This window comes from Pyxicephalus adspersus, chromosome 3, assembly GCF_032062135.1.
Source record: "Pyxicephalus adspersus chromosome 3, UCB_Pads_2.0, whole genome shotgun sequence".
In the NCBI taxonomy this organism is placed as follows: Eukaryota; Metazoa; Chordata; class Amphibia; order Anura; family Pyxicephalidae; genus Pyxicephalus; species Pyxicephalus adspersus.
In genome coordinates this window covers 70956735-70973682 of record NC_092860.1, presented here as the reverse complement: position 1 = coordinate 70973682, position 16948 = coordinate 70956735, and the positions used below count along the sequence as shown (strand labels likewise).

Sequence of the window (16948 nt, the reverse complement as noted above, 5' to 3'; positions counted from 1 at the left end):
GACAGCCGATCGTAATGAAAGTGAAGGGGAGAGCGCGCAGCAGGGTGCCGCTCCGTCGCTCTCCCCCTCCCCTCTCCATAGAGCGTGAACGGTGCTGTATGTACAGCATCATTCATGCATCTTGCAGCCCCTTGTCGTTGGAAAGGATCGTGAAAGATCCTTTCCAACGACAAAAATTGCAAGTGTGTACGCAGCTTAAGTCTATTGTAGTCTTTAATTAAATAATAATGTAGTGGTAGTCACAATTTAGCAGTTATACTTCAAAACTGGAGATAGCAGTGTTTTTTTTCAAACACCCTAATCTCCATTGTAGTCTGCAAAGTGATGAATGCTAATTGGTGATTATAAAGTGGCAATCAGATTTATTACCACTAAGAAATCTGGTGATTGTAACTTCTCCACATAAAGTCATTTTCAATTTCTGTCTGTCATCCAACATTGCTCCCTAATCTTTTGGCATACATTTATTGGTTATGAACTACACCAGCAGCTCCCAGGTATCTACACATTTGGCAGCAATGTATTTAAAATTATTCATAAAAAGGTCTTTACAGCTTCACCTGTTATATTGTGACCCTACATGTCTGTGTCACACACACCACTGAGCAAGAAGCATGTCAATCGGGGTAGATAATCCTTATGTGAATCATATTTTTTTTCTAAACTATTTTTTTTTTTTTTTTTTTTAAGGGTGGGGGAAGCCCCTACCCTTATATCTTACCCTTATATCTTTACTACTACGACGGTAAAGACTGAATGGGAGCACAGAGACTCCTGGGATACATATGCCACGGGTTTGGGCATGCTCAGAAGGTGCTTTTTCTTGCAATGGGAAAAAAGTGATGTATGCACACACTGCTAAGCGTGAGATTGAGTGATGTAGGGAGAAGAAAAGAAAAGATGGCGGTACCTGGTGCCGGAATACAGGAGGCATCCAGGACAGTGCAGGAACATTTTAGGGCCACGTGTGGAGGGATCAGGGGCTCTACATAGGTAAACAAAATAAAGACTAATCAAAGAACAATAGCTGAACAAGCAACAGTGTAAAATAAAAGTGAATAATGATGAAAAATACTTAAATGAAAGTTGGTTTGCCTTGGTCCAGGTTGCTCATACAAAGTTCAGTTATGATTCAAAGTCACTGGGCTCTCTGCAGTGCTCAATCTGTCAGTGTCCTTAACAACAAGATGATATGTTTGAGAACTTCCTCTGGTAGGCTTACATTGCTTTTTGTATGTCAATACTCAAAGGAGTGACTAGTAGGATCATCCAATAAAAACAAGAAGTATGAGGGCTGGGAGGATGTGTTCCCACAGATTATAATGCTCTGTGGACACACCTAGGATGTTCTTAATATAGTTAGATTCATAATTCTTCAGGTTCAGACAACTGACAACCCCCTGATTATCAGTTAGCACAAAATATGGAGTTCAAAGAGATCAAACTAAGCATGTCTGGGGCTTATGGATCACCAGAACAGGCTAATGGTTTCTAGGCTTTCCTGAGTCCTAGGAGACTAATTCACACGTCCAATGGTTCCTGTCCAATAATCAGCTCAGGGCCAATATCAGACCAGAATCTGGCGAGTGTACAGCACCCGTCGTCCATCCTCCGAACGACCGTCCTGGCGAATCCATGGACGATGGACGACGAACAATCATAATGGAAGGGAAGGGGAAGAGCGGGCAACGGGTTGCCGTTCCGTCGTTCTCCCCCTCCCCTCTGCATAGAGCAGAAAGGTGCTGTATGTACAGCACTCGTTCATGCATTGTGCAGTCTTTAGTCGTTGGAAAGGATTGTGAAAGGTCCTTGCAAATAAAGCTGCATACACAAGTGCAATTATAGTCATTGGGACTATAATTGCACTTGTGTATGCAGCTTTATTTGCAAGAGCCTGAGTTTTATGACACCTGGTGACACAAAGTCCCAACTTTTATAATGGGTGTTGTAAAATAGTGGCTCTGGAAGTATGTCCTGGTGGGTTATCTGATGATGATCTGATGATGAAAAGAATACCTGATAAGGGAGAATTTATGTTCTTCTGTTCATACTTTTCGACACAGGCCCTGAGTCTGATAAGGGAGACTCTAGCCTTCACTGCTATACCTTGAAATCTGACATTAGTGCACTCCCCAATATGACAGCATTTTTTTATTTTTTTTCTGACAGTTCTGCTTTAACAAATAAAGTAACAGTGCCAATTAAAAAATGTCTACAATTGTTATGTATTTTGGGGTAAATTAGAATGTTAGGCTAATAGAGCAAAGTGGGTATAGAAAACGTTAAGAGGAGTCATATGGCTTTTTATTAAACAGTACAGGTGAAAAGTATCTCACAGGCCACATTCTGCATTCTATAAGGCATTTTGTAGTAGTCTATACTGAAATTATAAAATTACAAGGGCAGAGCATATACAAAAAAAAAAAAAAAAAACAAGGACCATGGCTAAATGCAACTACAGGATCTGAATTTTCTATATATGCATTTTGAAGCTCCTTGGGGAGTTCTTCAGGAATCATCCATATGTCCAGATGTGCTGGTAAAATGAAAGTTCAATACAGTTGAGAAGCAAAATTTTTTGTGGAAAAATGCATGTAGCTCTTTTTATGAACAAAATTGTATCCTCCAGGTATTCATCATACTTTTTACATGTAGACTGAAGTCTGGTGTGGTCCCTGACGTCACCAAAGGCCTTTCAATAAATATATTGCTACAGAAAACTGTTGTAGACCACACACATGTAAAGTGAGAGTCAGAAGTTGCAAATGTTATAGGATACAGTATAGTCAACTGCATGTACAGGATTTAGTAACTATAAGCACACAATAAAGGATAGTGACGGTATGAACATACTTTAGGGGCCCCAGGGTTCAAGGGATTGTTACAAAATGAAGGTGTTACTGAGGCTAGCAAGATATCACTGTGATATCAATAGTGTGGATTATTTACAAATACATGCTTCCATATTTGTGTTACCTACAACTTTAACCTCCTGAGCGTTACACTGAGGTCTAGATTTCTGTACCAAAAGTGATCCATCGTTTTTCATGAAATTTTTTTTTTAAATTGTAGACCTGTAACTTACAGAAATATGTCCGAACAGGGGTTCTAGTAGATATTATGAATATAAAAAATGTTTGAAACACACAATCATTTAAAAAAAAAAATTACTTTTAATAAAATTAAAGGAAAAACACAAAAATCAGCTTAAACATGACTACATAAACAAAGCTTGAAGCCATGGCAGGGGGGTCAGGCAGGCGGTGATGTCCAGGTCCAGGCAGAGATGTCAGAGTCCAAGCAGAGGTCAAAGCAGGCGGAGATGTCAGAGTCCAGGCAGAGGTCAGGGCAGGCGGCAGGCAGAGATGTCGGAGTCCAGGCAGAGGTCAAAGCAGGCAGCAAATGGTCAAAATTAGGCGAAGATCAGCAAAGGTAAGATAAAACACAGTGTTACACACTAGCCATCCAGGGAATAAGTGGCAATTTTTAAAACTTTGATTGTGTATTTATTGGGGTTTGTTTTGAATTATTTTGTATTTGATTGGATACGGGAGTTTGTATCCAATCCAATACAAAATAAGAATTTGAATTTCCAAGTTATTTACTTTTATTTTATTTATTTTTTTGTATTGGATTGGATACAGGAGTTTGTATTCAATCCAATATAAAATGAGCGTTTGAATTTACCAGTTATGTACTTTGTATTAATTTTATATTATTTTGTATTGGATTGGATACGCAAGTTTGTATCCAATCAAATACAAAATATAAATTTGAATTTCCAAGTTATTTACTTTTTTTTTCATTTTTTTTATTTTTTGTATTGGATTGGATACGGGAGTTTGTATTCAATCCAATACAAAATGACAGTTTGAATTTACCAATTACACACTTTGTATTTATTTGAATTATTTTGTATTGGATTCAATACAGGAGTTTGTATTGAATCCAATACAAAATGAATGAATGAGTTTCTATTTGAATTTCCCGCACACGCGCCGACGTCATCACGCACGCAGGGAGGAGCCGTCTGGTTTTTTTTCTCCGCCGGACGGCTTCTCCCTCCAGAGATCATCCGGCGCTGGAACGAGCAGGACGTCGGACGATCAGCGGGACCAGGTAAGAAGCCGGCCGGCATCTTGTGTCCCGCCGGCCGGGTGGCGGAACACAAGATGCCGGCTGGCGGAACACAAGATGCCAGCCGGCATCTTACCGGTCCCGCTGGCACCCGACGCTGGAGAGGGAGATCGACGGACGACGCTGGACGGAGGACGACGCTGGAATACGAAAACGACGCTGGATGAGCACAGGGGGACCAGGTAAGTAAGGATGGGAAAAATCTCGGGGTTAACCATCCTTGCAATTTTTTTGTGCCCGAACGAAGGTCGGGCTTAACGGCAAGGTGGTTAAGAGATATCTAAAACTAAGAAAAATGCAATATATTGAAGTTTACTAGAGGTTGTGGTTGCACTCATTTTCAAACCTGTTGAAAATGCCAGGAATTCTGTGCCCATATTATATTCTGTGAGTTTAACTGAAAGCAAAACAGTGTTAACTTTCTTTAGCAAAGTACAAATCCTAATATGTCCCATGTAATGGGGGTGTACATATGGATACATGACTAAAGTCTACTCCGTGAATAAATATTGGACATATTTTGGTGAATGCCTAAGAATTATAGCCTACAATGTAAAATAAATTTCCATTCAAAAAATTTGACAAATTTGACATTTCCTTTTTGACATTTCAAATACAGAGAGAATTAGAATGCTAGGGGGGGAGGAGTAAGGATACTGGAAATTCACCAAATTCACCAAATCCTAAAATATTGACCTAAAAATTTGTGAGTTTGAAATTAGGAGTCTGGAATGCCCAGCTCCCTCACTATAAAAAACAGTGGGATTACATAAGCAATTTTGTCAGTTTGTGTTAAAGTTTGATGAGATGACCAATCAGTGTAAGTATGTATACTTCAATATACTGTGTATTCCACTGTAGATCACCTTCCCTTTGCTACCCTGTTCTGTAATGTGACTTATAGTTTTAAGGCATGTGCCGAGCCATTAAAAGATTTGATTGATCACGCTGCGTATCCAAAACATATTATGTTTAAGTTGTAATACATTATTATCATTGCCCACTTTTAATAAGGCTCACAGAACTTTTCAGTAATCTCACTGCTATTCTGTATCTCAAAATCTGTATGCATTGTTTTCATAAGAGCAACAGCTTAGTGCAAAATCACATTATTAAATAACAGTACATCCCCTGCTGTACCAGCCAATTTAACTCGCATGTCTATTAAAGTGTTGATGAACACTATCAAAACAATTTAATATTATCCAGCTGGCTCTGCTTCATGATGGCATAAACAAGGGTTACCCAAGGGTAATTCTGAGGTCGGATTGATTTCCACTCAACAAGACTAGGTCAATATCTATGGCAGAACAGTAGTGATGACCTCAGTCACAGTGTAAAAGCCACACCAAAGCTGGTCTCTTCACTGTGTGATCCCTATATTGCTAAATACGGCACTATAGTAAGAAGAGATGTTGTTTCCAGTCCAATTGTTTTAGGGCTGAACTCAGCAACTACAAAATTACTTTTAATGAGTACTAGAAATCATTTATTGGATAATAAAAAGTATATCTACATTAATTTTAATGTTGAATACAGCGGGGAATGGTTAGAATGGTTTATGTCTTCACTGGGGAGGTTTGTCATCTTTTTCTTGCTTGATGACCATTGCTTGGAGGATAAAAACAATGGGAAACTTTAAATAGTACAGGTGTCATTAGAATAGCAATAGGGGGAAAATCCTCCAGTGGAGACACCTGTTTTGGAAGCAGTAGTGTTTTTTCATCTGTTAGAGAGGAAGTAAAAGGATATCTCTCAAGTGATAAACAGCAACAAAAAAGGAAAAAAAAAGAGAAAGCTTTCAAGGTTTTTTTTAATTGTTTTTGAAGTTGCAGTTTTGTTAAGTAACAGTTCAAAGAGCAACTATTCTTGAATTGACAGGCATCACTTTTGTCAAATGGCTTCCAGGCAGTTGCAGGAGTTGCAAAACAAGCAGAAAGTTGAGGCAGACAGGAAAACAACAGCAACCAGAAATGTAGACATAACTGGCAAAACAAGATAACATAGCATTGTGTTATAGAGATAGTACCATGGAAGGAGGTAGAGCTACAAAGTGCAGGACAAAATGATTGTCCTGGGTTTAGTCTCAGACCTTTTGGAGTTGGTTGCCTGGGATTTTATGCTTATGGATCAAAAATACCCAGAAAGACAAATGCATAGACAGGCAAAGCTGGGATACTACAGTGGCAGCAGTACACTTTGTTGTAGTATTCATTATGTTTATAATAAATTATTTGAAATTAAATGTAAATCAATTTTAGTTGGTGTGCCCAGAAACATAACAAAACTTGTGATTTCATGAGATGTCATTCATAAATTGTTTAGGCAAGCATAATAATGCCATATTTGTACATTAGGAAAAACGGACTAGGCAAGGTTTATAAAGAGACCATTTGCTATGCATTGAAGAACATATGAAATAAATCAGCAGACGGTATTATGGTTTTAAAGATAAGATAAGATGAGAAAATGCTCATCCAAATCATGTTTTTGCCTTCTGCTACAATAAAGTGAACTAGAGAATTTGTCAGCATTTTACCTAAAATTTGAATGAAACAAGTAAAAATATGACATACAAAAAAGAAAGACGACCTGCACACTGTTCTGTCACAAGATAAAGTATTTGTATGAAATAGTGTACACGTAGTAACAGTGAAACATCTGCAAATTCCCAAAAAGAAAATATTTGAAGAATTTTCATTTTAAATGAAGTCATGGTGGTTTTGTATTTGTATGAAGAAACATGGTATCTAGGGATCAAAATACTATCAGTTATAAGTTTTTACATTCTTATATATATTTTCTGATAAAAATTGGTAACTTTATTAAAAGCTCATTTAAAGAAATATATTGATTACAAATAATTACTGTATTTAAAACAACATTACTTCTGAAACGTTTGCATTAAGTCTATAAATACATTTTTTTACCAAAAATAGAACATTTCTAGTGTAGACAAAAACTTCCTGTTTACTTCAGCAAAAGATTCTCCATAAAACTGTATCATATGGTAGCAGATCTTGGTACTGCTTTACACAGATTTATCAAGATGTACACCTTCACCTTTCAACTTTCTGGAAGCCTAGCCTTTATCTCTTGTCTGCATCTCTTTTACAGCTCCTTAAACTTTTAAGTTAAAGGTAACCTCTTGTGAGACATCCATGGCGACTGCCATATTCTAACCCACTTGCTTTAATATTTTGAATTGTGGACCCAGTACAACCCTGATTCAGGCTTTTTCATTCCTCCTGATTTTCTGCTCTACATTCTTTTTCTGGATCAGTGTCTAAAAACTTTGCACAGAGAATAAAGCTGGGTATTGTAATGTATTTTTTCACCAACTTAAATTGAAATTGGAATAATAAATCTGTGAGGATAATCATGAGGAAATATTAGATTAGATCTCGTAGTCATTTATTGCACAACACCTTAGGAAGGCGAAAATCATTTTATCAAGTAAAGGTCCAATACAATTAATCACCTATTATTAAATGATATTTTCATGTTTCATGTAAAAAAAATGTAGTGAGGTGATTTCTGAAAGATGCCTTGCATTAAAAAAAATGTATCAATAAAGGCTTTTGGGGAAAAAAGATTACTATTACAAATTTAACAAGGAATCAATTTATGATATAGTGAACCTCCCCTTTTTCCATGCAAGGCTAAGTAACAAGTTTGCTGGATTGTAGGCACCCTGGGTATTGCGCCCAGTACAATGAGACATTTGATGTAAGAGTAGCCAATCACAAGGTCTTTTAGCACTGACAATTTTTGTTTCACCTTATAAAACCTGATGCCGTTGAAATGCATAATAATAATGGGTAAATAATTTTCCTTTCTAGCATCATATATGTTTCCATTCAAGTGTAGGTCTTATCTTTTTTCTCATTTGTTAGGTAATGAAGTGTAAAGCTAACATAACGTTATTAAAACTATGATTTTAAAATGGAGAATATCTTTTTGAGAGTCCACTGATGTTCACCTAATGCATCCCTTGGCATTTCAAAAAGCTTAACATTTTTGACCTTGGAACAAAGAGCCAGATAAAAGTGCTTATTGCAGAAAGGACATCACCTAAAATATTGCCCTGCCTGATCACATTTTTTTAAAAGCAGAACTTTAGTTCAGTGTTTTAATAAAAAGAGCAGTGAGCATCATTTTTTGATCATATTTTATTATATATTTATGTATGTTGAAAACCTGATGGTTGTTATCAGCTAAAACTTGAAACATATCAATATTGTTTTACTTTATTTTTATACGGAACATGTGCCTAGATCTTGCACACTAAAGTATTTTCATATTCTAACCAAGCAGTAAAAGCACTTCAAGCATGTCTACATTCACCTATGTAGCTATAGGCATTGCGGAGAAATTTGTTTTCAAAGTTTACATCAGTGGCACAGAACTCTTAAAAACCTGACAGTCTTCCACTGTATTGATTTAAGTACTAGATGTCACTGGCCATCAGCTAATTATAATTAGGTAGTGTTATTATTACCAATTAATTGGTCTGGGTGCCAAAGCTTTTCCTGTCCAAAGATTGGACTCAGTATCATAGAGAACAAGAAGGAAAGCAGTGTAGGCTTTTTAAGGCATTAGGAGACTTATTATGTATAAAATTACTATAATGTATTGTATCATTATTGTACAAAACCTTTAAAAACTTATTAAATTGATAATCAATATACACACAATGAAATTATTGTCTTTCCACACTAATTTTGGTCAGTAGGGAAAGTTACAAACTTGTGTATAGTTAACTAGATGTCTCCTAATACCTTAAAAAGCCTACACTGCTTTCCTTCTTTTCTTTTAGTCTTCCACTGTAAACAAACAGATGTTTCTAAGCTGCTAGACCAGGGGTTCAGTCAGGGGCCTTCAGTCAGGGGCCACATAATAAATGTTGAAAGAGGGGCCGGGCCCATGGGAGAGTGGGTGGGGTTATGCCATCATGTTGCCACTGAATGTGACGTCATGATGCCATAACTCCTCCCACTCTCCCATCGCAGATCTGAGCCTGTGTTCGGAGAGTTTGCGGGTTATGCTCATTGACATCCCACCCACTCTCCCATCACAAGCTCAGAGCCTGTGATGGGAGAGTGGGGGGGTTGTGTGCAGGGACACAGCCTGCCCACCTCTATGAGCCGTGATGTGTTCCACAGCTCTGGCCGGTGCGCCACCCCCAGCTGGGTCCTTCTCCTAACCCTGCTCAAGGTTTCATTGGCCAGAGCTGCTGAACACCCAAAGGACCAGAGAAACCGCCATATTGGGCCGTATACGGCCCGCGGGCTGTAGTTTGCCCATGCCTGTGCTAGACTGTTTCTAAACTAACTTGAATTTTTTTGTGCACTATGGCTTTATTGTGATCCTTGAGGATCTATAAGAAAGACTTTCTTCATAATACAAATTGCTAGTGATGTCTGGAATGGTTTGTTTTCAAGTCTACCTTCCACCACAGCAGCAGGTATATAGAAGAATAATTCATATACATACCGTTCTGATGATCAGCTATCAATTCTGTCTGACCAATGCAAGCACTTTATGATCAAATGGCTTGACTTTTTACTCTCTGTGCCACCTCCTGACAACTTGTACAATATTAAAGGATGTACAAACCGGCAGGAGGGATCACAGAGTTTTGGAGGAAGTAAGAAGCCACATCATCCAGTTTTATTGTGATATAATGAGTTACTTTTATATGCCACCAAAGATGTCTGTCTTAATGTTTTAGGATTGGTATAAAACATGTTTTTTTTAAAAAGTATTAAAAAGTCTTTTTACAATCTGTCTTTAAAACAGACATTATATAATTTGGTTAGTCAGTATATGCATAATTTTCTTATAAACCGATTGCCTACTGTAATATAAAGACATCAATTGAAGGCATCCTCAATATCTAATGCAATACAGTGAGGCGTACATCTTGGGCATGTCATCCACATACATTGTAACAATGAAAATATTGTTTTTCTATTCACATACCCTTCCAGGAAAATCATACAATTACATACAATGCCTTTCTTTCAGACCAAACAGGCATCCCTCTGGCACACTACTTACCTTTAGAATAATAATTCATATTCTAGCAACATGTGGTTGAAACCAGTTATTACTAGCCCCATGAAGCGAAGTACTAGCTCTAAAGTTTTTCTTCTGTATTTATACATTTTACAACTACTAGTACTGTTGGCTTCATTTTTGTCTTTTTAACCTATTTACAACTCTCTGGCTCCATCAGGAGGTAACAGAAAGGAGATGCAGAACTACTAACAAAGTTACTGATTATCCTGCATGTTCTAGGAATAAACACATAATGCAGGTTCTAGATGGAAAGTGGATCTAAATATTGGCAAGATTTGTTCTTCCCAATCACAGATTTACTTGCACAAGAAAAGTTTATAGTAAACCTAGCCAATCTTTTAATATAAAAACATAAACCTGGATGTTGTGTTTTAGTGCACAATATTACTCAAATTCAAATGATGAAATGTAGTGACTTTTCAGAAAACTGGGTGAGAATTCGAAACAAAGTGGATCACCTGAAGGGTTAGGAGAGGAGTATTGGGGGACATATATATTTCTATGTACATGTTTACTATATATTCCAGGTGCTGTGTATATTGTATGTTGTAATACACATTCTCAAGCCTAATCTAAATTTGTACTTTTTTTATCTATATATATATATATATTCTGTCATTGTTTTGTTTCCTGTAGGATGAATGATACTTCATATTATGTATGTGTAGGTTATAATAAACTCACTGTAGACCGAAAAAAATAAATATATTTTTAAGTGTCACTGGGATAGGAGAGTTGAACCTTTGCCAGTTTTTTTTTTTGCTGGCTGTGTCTCCGCCAGGAAGATTTACGACCTGTCTTTATTTTCCCAATTGCCATCTCCAAGAATGAAATTGAGGGAAGATATAAAATCTTAGGTTGTCACTAGAGCAAGAGGTAAGAGAAATTCTTTCAATGTGGAAATTTGTTGCAGTCACAGCTATCTAAAAATGACTTTACTTCACTTTGGGCAGATATCCGCACACTTTGTTGCATCTACAAAAGTAAAAGAAGCACGTATACAATAACACTTCCTTTTCTGATATTAACAATATAGTTTTGGCATTTGATTCACCTAAGAGTTCATCAGACTTCTAATTGTTGGAATTGTTGTCCTTTGTCAGTAGCAGGAATGATGATCCTGTGATGATGGGAGGAATGGTGCCACTGTCTCAGTGGGAGCTATGGTGTTCCTTTGTCATTGGAAGGACTGGCGTCCCTGCACCTGTGTGTGAATTGGTGCCTATGTGTCTGTAAAAGGGATGTTGCCCCAGTTTCAGTGGAAGTAATGGTGCTCTTGTGTCAGAGGGAGGAACGGTGCCCCTGTGTCCATGGAAGGAATAGTAATCCAGTGTCAGTGAAATTTGTCAAATGTGTCAATCTCATCACACAACCCCTTATAGCTCACCTTCCTGGACTGACACCTGCCTGCACAACCCTTGGCAGATTTGCTCCCTACATTCAAGTCTGTGCTGTTTTTATGCTGTTTTAATTCCTATTGTCATTATTTCCTGAACTTTTTACTTCTGCTGCTACCTGTCTCAAGCTACCTACAAGATATCCCTTCGATGCTCTTCTGTAAATCTTTCTGCAAGAGAGCTCAAAAACCTGAGAATAGTCATTACAACATTTGTCTGTGTCCTTGATCTTAGCAAACACACCACCCACCAATTCACACTTCATCATCCCCTTGTCACCTCATCACCCTTAAAGATTTCAACCTGCATCTTAATCCTCAGATCTCTTTACTTCCATGCCCCCCCCCCCCCCCACACACACACACACACACACACACACAAACACCTCAATCTCATTGTCATTCCAGCATCAAAATACTCCTCTACCTGTCCCTACAGACCACCTAGCTCCTTATGCATGATCTTAATAATTTATAATATTAATATTTTCCTGTCTGGACTACTGTAACATCCTCCTATCTGGTATTCCACTAACCCAACTCTCTCCTTTTACAATCTATGAATGCTGCAGTCAGACTTATTCAACACCACTCCCTCACTGTGATTGACCATTAAATTCCCACTTACCTTTAGAACTATTAGAAAAATGCACCCCTAGCTGGTCTCTTCTCTCATCCAATGACCAATTAATGTCTTCCTCACTCATAACCTCATCACATGCATGTGTTGAGGTTCAAGACTTTTCGAGGGCTGCCTCCACTCTTTAGAACTAGACTCTCTTCCTATTTGGTATGCTTCTGCTTTTCACACACTTAAAAGATCCCTCAAAACTCATCTATTCAAACTTTTCTACTCGTCCCATTTTGTCTCCTAAATCCCCACTAGTTACCCACCAATCTATATCCCCCTCCTATTGTGTGCTACTTTTCCCACCTCTTAGATTGTAAGCTCTTTCAGACAGGGTCCTCTCCTCCTCCTGCGTAATGGTTTGTATCTGTCTCACATTTGCAACCCATATTTAAAATACAGCACTGTGTAATATTATTGCTTTATGAATACAGTTTTTATAAATTCCAGATTTCTTTTGTGCACAGACTGCTCACTTTTATACCCTCTGAATTTCTCTCCTGCACCTACTTCCCACAGCTATACTTTACGCAATCCACCCCTGTACATACTGCCCACCCTTATACCCTCTGCATTCCTCTCCTGACTACCTGCTGTTATGCCTTCTGCACGTCTCTCCTCCAAAACTAATAAATATTTCTTATATCCCCAACACTGTCAAGTGTGGGAGCAACACTTAGGTAGTAAAAGTGGTTACAGTAGATGGAAGTGTTTGTAATCTATTTAGATAGATAGTTAATTTATTGAAAAGTTCCTTATCTGGAGATCCTGTCAGTGGGATATGATGATGATGATAGATTATGGATTACCATTCACGTTTAGGAGTCAGTCCACACACACCAGCTGTTTCATTTAAATACATATGTTGTTGAGTCACATACCATTATAGTCCGACATTTCCTTCAGAGACTTTGGTGGTGAGATCTTGACATTAGAGTCTTGAAAACCTTGCACCTGCTCCCACCACTCTCCTCTTCCTGTGGAGTGGCTTTCCAGTTATTTTTCAATATGTTGAATCCGCTAAGTTTCCTATGACTACATGTTTTGCAGTAGGTAGAGTTAGGCTACATACACAACCGATAATCGCCTAGGGGCTAGTATTGGACGGGAATCTAGTGTGTGTACAGCGCTTGTCTGACATTGTTCATGGATCTGTCCTGGCAGATCCACGAACAAAGAACGATGAGCGATCGTAATAAAAGTGAAGGGTAGAGAGCGCTGTGGAGTGCCGCTTGGTCTTTCTCCCCCTCCCCTCTCTATAGAGCAGAACGGTGCAGTACAGCACTCGTTCATGCATCTTTCAGTCTTTTGTCCTTGGAAAGGTTTATGAAGGATCCTTTCCAACGATAATGATCTAACGTATGTACATAGCCTAAGACTTTATCCTGAATTTTGGCACACTGGGAAAAGGATATGATCCTAAATTATTGAGAGACCAAGCAATAAATATGCTAATGTGGGATTATATGTACTGTTTACCTGTTTAGTAATTGAGATTTCGAACTCCTTCATTGTGAACCTATACTGAATGGTTATGAAATTTGTTATTGCTGAACTTATTCTAAATACTGCTAATTGTCTTCTTGTAAAGCGGATTGTTTGTCTTATATTCTATTTAAAATTTATTGAAGCGCATTGGCACTAGAATTATTCCTTTCACTTTGATGTGCATAGAAATACCCAACATGTATTGTGCAATTGTTGATAGCATTCCTATCTGTGTTGTATATATTTTCAGTGAGTAGGAATAGGGGCCCTTTGTTTTAATATTTGTGTTTTAATATTTTATCTAATATTCTTTTAATCCTTCCTGGCCGTATTCCGGAGTGTGGCTCTGGGTTAATCTTCAGTACTAAAAGTGTTAAACCTGAGGCACACACGGGGTGGAATTGCAAGGAAATTTTTAGGTCTTACACGGTCCCCACGTGCCTTCAAGCGATGCCCGTCCAGCATCTGTGTAGCCTGTCAACGCTCGGCTGGCATCTGCGTCCCTGGCGTGTGAACATTGGGGACGCAGATGCCGGCCAGGCTGTGCAAGCATGCGGCTGGGGGGTGGGACTGAGCGCCTGGGAGGTGGGACCAGGCGGGAAATTAAAAATATTAAGTATTTTTAAATGTACCACTTTGCAAGTGAAAGGCAACTCACTGTGTTCTACTCCATAGGATATGGAATATCCAGAATATCACAATCATCTCATATACATAGTTTACTGTTCATTTTATTTGTGAATAGGTTGCCTATTAGCCTTACAACGAACCTGAGCTGAATAACAGTCCCCCCCACCCATTGAATGCAATACAGTGCGCTGAAAAAATTAAAACTTTGAGCAAGATTCGCAACACTGTAAACCAACCCTAGGCAGATGCACTTATCCCTACAATGGACTGAGATTTTTATATTTCCCAGTCTACACAACTGTTTTTCTTTCCTAAATTCCCCCCATGACTGGCATGATTTAGTGCAACCATAACAACACCTGTGATTCAGGCGCACAACTTCACAATATCCTTGCTAACATGAATGGCTACAAATACATCAATTGTGGGTCATTTTAGGGCATTATTGCAGCTGAAGCAGATTTAAATTACCAGTATACATAGGACCTATGACTAGCTCAAAATAATACAATTATTAGAGCAAAACTGGCTAGAGAGTCCCTGCCAGTCATTGGCTGTGAATGTATGTGTGTATGTGTGTGTATGTATGTGTGTGTGTGTATACACAAAACTAATTGCGGCTGGATTATATTGCTTGATAATTTATCATGCTATCTAAAATTAGCTCCAGTAAAACTAGGGAGAAACCCTGCATATAGGAGTTCAATCTTTCTCAGGCTATGGGAGTGTATATATTCTCTGCAAATGTTTCTGTTTGGAGGAGGAAGTGCTGCTTTAAAGGGAAATATTTGCACATAGAAATAGTGACGCCTGGCCCTCCCCTAGCTGGAGTACAGTGACAGTGACATCACAGCTGTTAAAGGAGAGATAGCTCAGTATCCTGCGCTGGTGGCATTTCTTCACTGTACTCTTTTCCAGCTGTCACACCAAAACCACATGAGACCTCTGCGTTCTGGGCTTTGGACACTTCTCTGCTATGCACCACAACTCTTTTAATAAGGGGTTACTTCGTTATCTATCTGGCATTTTCATTTTACACACCTACTGCAAGCTACTATTTTTAGAAACTCATTTGTGGCTTCTTTTTTGCCCTGTTCTCCAAGGTAACGGATACAGATATAGTTCTGGAGGCTTCAGGCAAATAGGGGCACCAGACATACTAGTACTGCAGCACTGATTTTAGCAGCAAGGAAATTCTTCGGTGTTTTCTCCGGCTACTTAACAGATGCTTGGATGACATAATGCGACACTTATAACCGAAGAAGGAACATAATTCAAATGTAATGATGAAGACAGATTTTATTACAAACAGAATTTATTTCTTCAAAGACAAAACTATTATATACAGTATTCATCTCTTCTGAAAAAAATCATTATTTGTGCCTCACATATGCTTCCCTGCTATCACTGATGATGGAGACATACTTTAAAGGTAGATTTTGGAGGAGTTTTATATGGACCTTAGCTTACTGTGAACAACCTGTACTGCATCTCACAGTACAGTTGTGGTCAGGCTGTCATTGAAATACAAAGAGGTGGACATGAGTTTGCCTTCAAATTGTGGGTTCCTGGCTCTTACAGACTGCGCAGGGCGTAAGATATACAAAGGGCATGTCTATGGCTCACCATGTGCAGTTAACAGACCCATCGATATTGTGGCTAGAAGGAGACGGTAACTAATTTTTTTGTTTGTATTATAGTCATTGAAATATAAACTCTGTTGCTAGATTGTATAAATACCTGTCTTGGAATGGAAGTCTCAGTGTCCTTTCTGGTGTTTTCTGCAATGTCTGATTTAGAGTGATAGTGTGCTTGTCATGCATTTGTCAAGATAGCCTAAATTTAAAAAAGTACATGTTCATTCTTTTTTCTTCTAGGAAATATATTTAGACCTGCTCCTGTAAAAATCAGTTTAGGTGCCCTACTGCCATTGTACATTGTATTTTAGGTGTTCAGCTGTGCCCATGAAACAGTATTGCATGTGTAATAATATCCTAAAATATGGGTCTTAGACGGCTCCATGACCAACATCTTGTCCACCTTACTGCCTCTTAACTGCTTGGCTATAAGCTGGTGGAGCATCTTAATATAGAATGTATGCCCAATATGAAAGGCCTGTATGTGTGATGGGTTAATTGCTAGTATCGGTTATCATAATAGCTAAAAGTTAGTGCTAACATAAAAATATATAGTTGCTGTTTTAGAACTGACAATTACATAGCTCTTCTTCAATGACAATGAAATCGTGAGTATATGCATAAAATATTGTGAAGAAATATCTGATTTAACTGCGTTTTTATCTATTTGCTAAATGATCAAACCATACATCTGTTATAAATGTGTACAGACCAGCCAACTAATGTGCCAAATGCATTTATTGCAAAGAACTTCCAGCAAACTTAAAGCAGAACTGTCATTAAAAAAAAGACTTACTGTTACAGGTGGAAGGCCACCAATCCCTCAGCGACCCTGGTCCAATCGGTCCCATGTTGACCTGGTCCAATCGGTCCCACCTGATCTTACACTGCACATGCACGAGATCAGGTGACATGAATTCCTGTAAATGTAAAAAAAAAAAAGTGCCA

At 38.3% G+C, this 16948-nt stretch overlaps 1 protein-coding gene across 6 annotated transcripts in view; it reads left to right on the top strand.

Moving 5' to 3' along the window:
- PDE4C (phosphodiesterase 4C) overlaps positions 1–16948 on the top strand; it is a 254317-nt gene that overhangs the window by 167554 nt on the left and 69815 nt on the right. Inside the window, exon 1 of one of the 6 annotated variants that reach the window (XM_072405139.1) lies at positions 15300–16035. The exons of the other annotated variants lie outside the window; for them this stretch is intronic. Within the exon in view, the coding sequence (XP_072261240.1) occupies positions 15905–16035 (131 nt within the window). The 5' untranslated portion in view covers positions 15300–15904. Of the gene's footprint in view, positions 1–15299; positions 16036–16948 lie in introns of those variants that run through there. 6 annotated transcript variants of the gene reach the window in all.